Source organism: Vicia villosa, linkage group LG2 (assembly GCF_029867415.1).
Source record: "Vicia villosa cultivar HV-30 ecotype Madison, WI linkage group LG2, Vvil1.0, whole genome shotgun sequence".
NCBI lineage: Eukaryota > Viridiplantae > Streptophyta > Magnoliopsida > Fabales > Fabaceae > Vicia > Vicia villosa.
This window is the reverse complement of record NC_081181.1, coordinates 132,056,004-132,064,515: the sequence shown is the minus strand read 5'-3', so window position 1 is coordinate 132,064,515 and position 8,512 is coordinate 132,056,004. Positions and strand designations below refer to the sequence as shown.

Genomic DNA, 8,512 nt, shown 5'->3' with positions numbered 1-8,512 from the left:
GTTTTATTATAAATAGCATACTAGTCTCTCATCATTGTACACAACAAATCCTAGTTTAGGGTGAGAGAGGTTATTTGTTATTCTTGTAAATTTGTAATCTTGTTTTAAGAGAAAGTAAAAGAATAGCAGTTATAAACAATTCTTGTGTTCTTCTTATCTTCCCTAATTACCTATTATACTTTGTTCCTGACATCGTTTTTCACAACAAAGACATAATTATTTAGGTCCTATTCTTTCTTCAAGAGGCTTGGTGGAGTCGGTGGAAGATGTTAGGGAGGAGGTGTTTTATCACTTGAGGAATAAATTCATAGAATCAGAAGAGATTAAACCTTTATTGGATGGCATTGTCTTTAAGGATATTAGCTCGGAGGAGGCGCGGGGGGGGGGGGGGGGGGGGCTTGAAAAATCGTTCTCAGAGAATGAAATTAAGAAGGCGGTTTGGGAGTGTGGCGGATTAAAGAGTCCAGGACCAGACGATTACTCCTTTATTTTTATAAAGAAGTGTTAGCATTTCATCAAAGAAGACTTTATCAACTTTTTCAACTATTTCTATGATGGTAGGCCTATCGCAAAAGCGATAACTTCTTCTTTTTTGACATTAATTCCGAAATCTAAGAATCTGATTGGATTGGATGACTATAGACCCATTTTCTTGGTGGGAGTTTTGTACAAGGTGGTGGCTAAACTTTTGGTGGGGAGATTGAAAGTGGTTCTCAATTATATTATTTCTCCATCTCAAAGTGCTTTTATTCTTGGTAAACAATTGTTAGATGGTGTGGTTGTGGTGAATGAGGTGGTGGATTATGATAGAAAAGAAGGTAGTAATTGTATGCTTTTTAAAGTGGACTTTGAAAAAGCGTACGATAAGGTTAGTTGGAGTTTCCTTCGTTATATGTTGGATATGATGGGTTTTAGGGAAAAGTGGAAGAGGTGGATGGAGCTTTTGGTGTTTTCTAGCAAGATGTCGGTGCTAGTTAATGGTAGTACAACAAAGGAGTTTAAGGTTTTTAGAGGTTTAAGACAAGGTGATCCACTCTCACCTTTTCTTTTTGTCTTGGTGGCAGAAGGTCTTAGAGGACTTGTTAGAAAGTCGATAGAAGTGGGAGAATTTCAAAGCTATTCTATAAAAGGTGCTTGTAAGGTGGACATTCTTCAATTTGCGGATGGCACTTTAATTGTGGGTGATGGTAATTGGAAACACGTGTGGACGGTTAGAGCGGTCCTTAAAGCTATTGAATTGGTGCCAGGGCTTGGAATTTATTATCACAAAAGTAAGTTGATTGAAATTAATACTAATTCTCATTTCTTAGAGGCGACTTCTCATTTTCTTTCTTGTAAGTTAGAAGAGAGTAGCTTTCATTTTCTAGGCATTCCTATTGGGTTCAATCCTAGGAAGGAAGCCACTTGGAATTCTCTTTTGCTAAAGATGAAGAATCGGTTGGAAGGTTGGACGAATCGCTTCTTGAATTTAGGTGGTAGAATTACTCTTCTCAAGTCCGTGCTTAGTTAGTTGTGTATTTTCACTATGTCTTTTCTCAAGATGTTGGCTAAGGTGATGAAATTTTTTACTAGAGTTCAAAGTAAGTTTTTCTGGGGTAGAGTGGAAGATAGAATATGTATTCATTGGTTAAAGTAGGGGGATGTCATTTTACCTTTGGATAAAGGAGGCTTAGGCGTAAAGAACTTGGCTATGTTTAATTTGTCTCTTCATAATAAATGGAGGTGGCAGATTCTTCAAGGTCGAAATTCTTTGTGGTTTAATATTTTGAAAGCGCGATACGGAGATTTATCTTCAAAGGTGTTTGGAACGGATAGAGAGAAGAAAGTTTCTTCCACTTATTCATCATGGTTGAAGGACATTTAAAGATTTATTCTTCTTCTTTAATTGACCCCATTGTTGCTTGTGGTAGGTTTAACATTCATGATAGTTTTAACACTCCTTTTTGGGAGGCTATTTGGTTGGAAGACAAAGCTTTAAAAGAGGTTTATCCAGATTTGTTCCTTGCTTCTCGTCTAAAGTTAGTGTCGGTGGCCGCCATGGGTGGATGGGTAAATGGTGTTTGGCATTGGGGAGATCTTGGGATAACCGGTCACATCGCGGTGGACTCGATTCATGCGGCGGACATCATGTCTTTGAGGAGGAGTTTGTCAGCATTTGATGGGTGGGAGGAGGGAAAGGATTCCGTGGTGTGGTTGGGAAATTCGGAGAAAGAGTTTTCGGTAGCTTCTTGTTATGAATTCTATGAGAAATTACTTATTCCATACGACCCTCCTATAAAAATGCGAAATCTTTTGGCCTTTTGTGGGTGATGGAAGTGCCTTACAAGATAAAGGCTTTTGGATGGAGACTTCTTCACAATAGGCTTCCGATGAAAGATCTTTTGGTGATGAGAGATATGTCTTTTCCTTCGAACGTTTTAAAGTGTATTTTTTGTGGATATTATGCGGAAAGTAGGAATCATTTATTTTTTGGTTGTTTGGTGCTGAAGTATATTTAGAGAGAAATAGCTTATTGGGTGGGTAAAGAGGATATTTTTGAAGAGGAGTGTTTATCGAATTTTATGGATTGCCACTCTTTTTCATAGTAAAAAGGTGAAAGATAGAAAATTGGATGTTTTTTGGATGGCTACAACTTGGAGTCTTTGGTTGGTTAAGAATGGTTGGTGCTTTCGTAAGGAGGTTTGGAATGTGAATAATATCGTTTGGAACATTAAGTTGTTAGTTTGGAAGTGGTCGTTTTGCGGAAAAATTACACACCCCAATTACTCTTTTTACGAGTTTTGTATGGATCCTTTGTATTTTCTCTCATAATTGTAATGAGTTTTTAATCTTCTTTTTTTGTCGGGTTTTCCCAATTTTCTTTGTAATCAACCGGGTTGAAGAACCCTTAGTTCTCCCTATAACGTCATCTTGCTTTCTAAAAAAAAATAAAAATAAAACATTGATTTTCTCCAATATTAATATTTCTAAAATCAAATTCAAATTTACCTTGAGAAATAGTTGTATTACCAAGAATATCATATATACAATTTTGTATTATTTTAAAAACTATTTGTTTTTAAATTATTAGATAATTTAATTGTTTTATATTTTAATGATATCATTTTAATGAAATAATTTGAAATAATAATTATGATTGATTTTTAAAAAATTATCCAAAAATTACACCTCGTATGTGTCTGTGCAATCGTCGTTTGAAGCATACTTCCTATTACACCTCGACCCAGCATTCCCGGTACTTTTCTCACCATGCATTGTCCAACATGTATAACTTCTATCAATTCCAAACCGTAGTAAATGAGATCCCAACTGATTCCCGTTAACCTTACCCCCGGCATAACAGCAACCCAAGCAAGGACACGGCATTCGAAGCGGGTCTTTGGAGTTCGCAACCGCAAACTCAACAAATTCCCATACCCCTTTCTCGTACTCTTTCGACAATCGGTTTGAATTCATCCATGTCTTATCCATGTCTTAATTAAGCTAAACAACAACGGTCAAACTTCCACTCTTCACAAGTAACCCCTATGGCGAATTCAATTCACAAAGTTAGTAAGTACCTCCTATATTAACTCTCTAAACACATAAAACTAATGTGTTTCTGTCAAAACGCAAAGTATAAACGGAATGAATCCGAAGCAATAAAACGTAACATATATAATCACACAATTTCAGACAAATTCATCATAATACCAGTAATTTGAGAAAGAAATTTACCTCGGATGTTACCGAACTCAAGAAAACGCCAAACGTCGAACTAGGCTGGGAAACGATCAAACTTTCACTATACACAAGTTACCCCTATAGCAAATTCACAAAGTTAGTAACCACCAAGACAAAATCGATTGAACAAAGGAAATCAACAATAGTTTGATGTGTGTACATACTCCTAAATATGTAGTACCAGAGTCAATGATACGAGCTCCAAAGAGATCCAAAGTTATCAATCCAGTCAGACCTATACAAGAAATTCAATTCAATGTATGATTATAATAAGAATGGGTGAATAGCTCATGATGCAGTTAAATAAAAGTATATAATATATATTTTATCAAATTCCAAAATCTATATAGCTATGTATGTACTAGCTAGGGTTATTGTTGTTGTTATTATATATAAATAAAAGTATATAATATATAATATATATTATATATTATATAGTTTATATATATGCATAATACTGTTTGGTGCAGTATTGTCCATCTCAAACTTCCAGATATGTATTCATCAAATAGTTCGTAGTAACAGTTAGAAACTGCGCTATTTCTTAGAAACTTCGTAGTAACTACCTTTTCACTAAATTAAGAAATATTGTAGGATAACTTCATGTGAATTCTAATGAATGAAAAACTGTCTGTAATGTGAGTTTTATGGCATATGGAGGGAATGATATGATTTTAGTGCTGGTCTCTGTTTCATGAGATGTTTCATTTTTAATTATGTTCATACTGATACTATTATATATTCATTTTTATATCATTTAATTTATATTCAGTTTTATGCCCAAATATATGATGGGCATCGGTTATGCCACTAGCTAGTTATATAACTTTACACGTATGTATATACCGACATGCCTCAAAATCCACTACATATATCATCATTGGTAGAGAAATATTGCACCTCCTCCACTATCTTATACAACAGTCAAGAAACTTTACTCACAATTTCAATTCTACTAAGATAACAAGAGACTCACAATTTCAATTGTACTAAGATAAGAAGAGGCTAAGGACATAAATGGAGACCACAAATTAAGAATAAGAGCCTCTCTATGGAACAGAACTCAAAAGATAAGAAGAGGTTAAATTTATATTTTGTGAAAACCATACAAGCAGACCCCAAACAATCCAACAGCCACCATTTCACAGTTCAACAGAACTCAAAATCCTATCACTTAGAAGTTTCTGGAACAAACCCTATCACCTAAAATCACACGTTTCTGGAACTAGGCAATTGCTAACAGAAATATTATGTATATATATATATATCAAAGGCCTTAAGAAAAGAGCATTCCATCAAATTCAGAATCACAAGGATACATTGATACATCTAGGGTTTTGTTAAAAGCTATGAGAAGTGTGATACCTGGGTGGCGCAAAGCAAGTTGCTACCAGAGGAGAAGAGACGGAGACGAAACGATGGTGGTGGACGGAGGAGAAGAAGTTCGCGCGATGGTGGTGGACGGAGGACCGATAAGGTTGACGGAGGACCGATAAGGTTGACGGAGGACCGACGACGGTGAGGGGTGGGGTTTCTGGTTCGCGTGCAGAGAGAAAAAGAAAGAGAGAAAGTGAGAAACAGTAGAAGCGTGTTTTTGGTTTTAATTTTAGTAATAAGGCTACTAAAGCGCTTCTGGAAAGCGCTCTCATAGCCTGGGCTATACCAGCGCTTTTGACAAAAAGCGCTCTCATTAAACACCCCTACCAGAGCGCTTTTGAAAAGCGCTTTCGTTCCCCCCACGTTCCCCCCACCTACCAGAGCGCTTTTGTAAAGCGCTTTCGTACCCCCCCCTACCAGAGCGCTTTTGAAAAGCGCTCTCATAACCCCCCCCTACCAGAGCGCTTCTTAAAAGCGCTTTCATACCCCCCCACTATTAGAGCGCTTTTTTAGCGTGTTTTTTAATTTTGTCTTTAGCGAAGCCTATGCCAGCGCTTTTCCTAAAAGCGCTTTCGTAGGGGTGCTGCTAAAAGCCAAATTTGGCGTAGTGTTTTTTAATAGCATAGTGACTAAAAATCACATTTTAAATATTAATAAATTGAATGTCACATGTTCGAATTCACGTTTAAATTGTTCTTGGATAAACTAATAACTGAGTTCACTTAATATACATTCAAAAATTTATTTTTGGTTTAAAACATACTATATAAATTGGTGCTAGAACAGTAGAACTTGATTAAAATTGGGGTCTGATGACGTATAGAGATATGTATCATGCTTATTTGCATGCCTTGAAGTTATTTCTAACTTGTGCGTTGAATTTCCATTTTTGTGTATTAATGCCACTTTTTTCTAATTAACTAATTATATATAGAACTCCGTTGACGGTTTATTTATTTGAACATTTTTAAAAAGAATATATTTTCTACTCAACATGCTGTGATCTTGAAACTATACGATGGTTGTGAAAACGACTTCTTCTAGATTCTCAAATTGAAGAGGCTGTGAATTGTGTGATGTGTTCGTTCTACGTAGAAGAAATGGAAAAGATATACAGGGAGGTGGACTTGTAGTGCAAAAGTTACAACTTGCGTTAGGATATGGGACAAATTGATACTAGGGTGACAAAACAGATCTGAATTGTTATATATGTTTATTTTTCATGCAAATTTTTTTGTAAGAGGATCAAAATTTTTGACTCACGCTCTCAAATATGTGCGCTCTGTCCGATTTTTTTGTGTGATTTTGTGAATGCAAAAATTAATATACATTTTTTATATTTTTTAGACGTTAAAAATACAGTATCCGTATATCCATCTTAATTTTTGTGTGATTAATATTTTAGGATTGTGTCATCATGTCCGCTTCATCTCGCCGATTTTTATACCAGTTAAAACGAGACGGATATACCCATTTCACAACTTAACAGCCAGTTGATACTACTAATAAACATATGTTATAATGCATTAGAAAGTTATAGCCACTTGAAGGCATTCAGTTAGATAAATAATAAGGTACGACTAGAAAAAAAATCAAGCTTGCAATTATTCAATACTGGTAGTTGTTATAGGGAAAAGTAGGCAATTAATTAGCCATTTTTAGAGATATACATGATAAAGCCATTGAACATGCATGCTTTTAACAAATTTTTAGGTTCTAAAATTGATGGATTTATAATTTATTTAGAGACCCTTTAAGTATGATTTATATATACATATATTGTCCAATTTAATTATTACTTACTTTATATTACTCTTTTTTTTTTTTTTTTTTCAATAAGCAATTGTATTAGAAAGAGAGTATAAGGGATACTCCTCCCGATACAAACGGAGAACCTCAACTACTCAAAACAGATAAGAGGTTGAGTACTCCACAGGAAAAAATTACATAAATTCACAAGCTTGTAACTAGTGGAAGACCACTTCCAAGAGGTGAAAATAATCTCCGACATACATTCCGAGAAACTAAAAGAGCCATTATTAAATATGATATCATTACGCCTAACCCAAACACACCACACCGTAGCTAACCAAATAATCGCTACAATACTCCTACGACTCGAAAGACGCACCTTGTCAAAAGAGAAAGGGAAGACTTGAAACTCTTCAAGCGATAACCCCGGTCCATAACCAATCCAATCCAAAACCTTGTTCCAAATGGCCGCGAGAACCCGACAACCTCCAAGAATATGCGGTAAACTATCTTCCTCCGATGAGCAAAAGACACACTGCAAGTTGTTCACATCCAAAATGCCTCTTTTGTGTAAAAGATCCTTTGTGGCAATTCTGTTATGAATTACCCTCCATCCAAAAATGATGAATTTAGAGGGAGCTTTAACCTTCCAAAGGAACGAACAAGCTTTAGCGACATTTGAATTAATTGGCGGGCCCGACAGCTTGGAGAAGAACCAATCGTAACAGGACCTAACAGAAAAGACTCCGTCCGAAGATTTGAGCCACACGAAAGAGTCTTTAGAACGCTCCCGCAAAGAAATGTGCGATGTAACTGCGTACAACTCCTGCCAATGGATAGAAGAGACGACGCTGCTGTCCCGAAGCACGACATCACCATTCCAACCTTGATACTGTCCCGATGCTGCCACTGCAACGAAAATGAATTCTTGAGCAGCAGACGCAAACAGCTCAGGGAAAGCATGTCTTAAAGGAAGCGTAGCTGCCCAATTGCAATACCAGAATGGCGTGTCCGTTCCGTTGCCAACATTGCATTCCACGGCCCCTGCAAAGTTGTGGTAAAACAAAGAAGAATAATTGTCAACTATAATAATGTCTCTCCACCATATAGAGTCGGATTTGTGGACGACGGATTTATCGCCAATGAGCACCTTCTTTTTTACTTCACCGTACCGAGAAACAAGAATGCTACGCCAAACAACCTCTTCCTCCGATAAAATCCGCCATTTCCATTTACTGAGGAGCGCAATGTTCATGACCTCTCAGTAAATGGAAATGGCGGATTTTACTAAAGAGGAGGTTTGGTCTCACTTTGAACAAAGGTTTTCAGAATATTTGTTTTCAAGACCTCTCATGGATGGGGTTCTCTTCAAGTCTCTCTCGAGGGTGGATGCTCGTACCTTGGAGGTTCCTTTTTTGAAAGAGGAAGTCCATTTGGAATTGTGATGGTGATAAGAGTCTGAGCCCCGACAGATTTAATTTGATTTTCTATAAGGCTTGTTGGCCTTTCTTGAAATAAGATGTTCTTGCTTTCGTTAATGAGTTTCATGCTTTTGCTTCTTTGCCCAAAGCGGTTACTTCTTCATTTTTGGCTTTGGTTCCCAAGGTGGATATTCCAACTTCTTTGGATGACTATATACCGATTTACCTCTTTGGAAGCA

General features: G+C 36.6%; 1 protein-coding gene across 1 annotated transcript; it reads right to left on the bottom strand.

Moving 5' to 3' along the window:
- Positions 1-7,000: 7,000 nt before the first annotated feature.
- On the bottom strand, positions 7,001-8,107 carry LOC131650044 (uncharacterized). Its single transcript, XM_058919785.1, has one exon. It carries the CDS (start codon positions 8,105-8,107, stop codon positions 7,001-7,003), a length of 1,107 nt encoding a protein of 368 aa, XP_058775768.1.
- Positions 8,108-8,512: the final 405 nt, after the last annotated feature.

Coding starts and splice junctions, on each gene's coding strand:
- LOC131650044 (XM_058919785.1), bottom strand. CDS start 8,107: ATGAACATTGCGCTCCTCAGTAAATGGAAATGGCGGATTTTATCGGAG.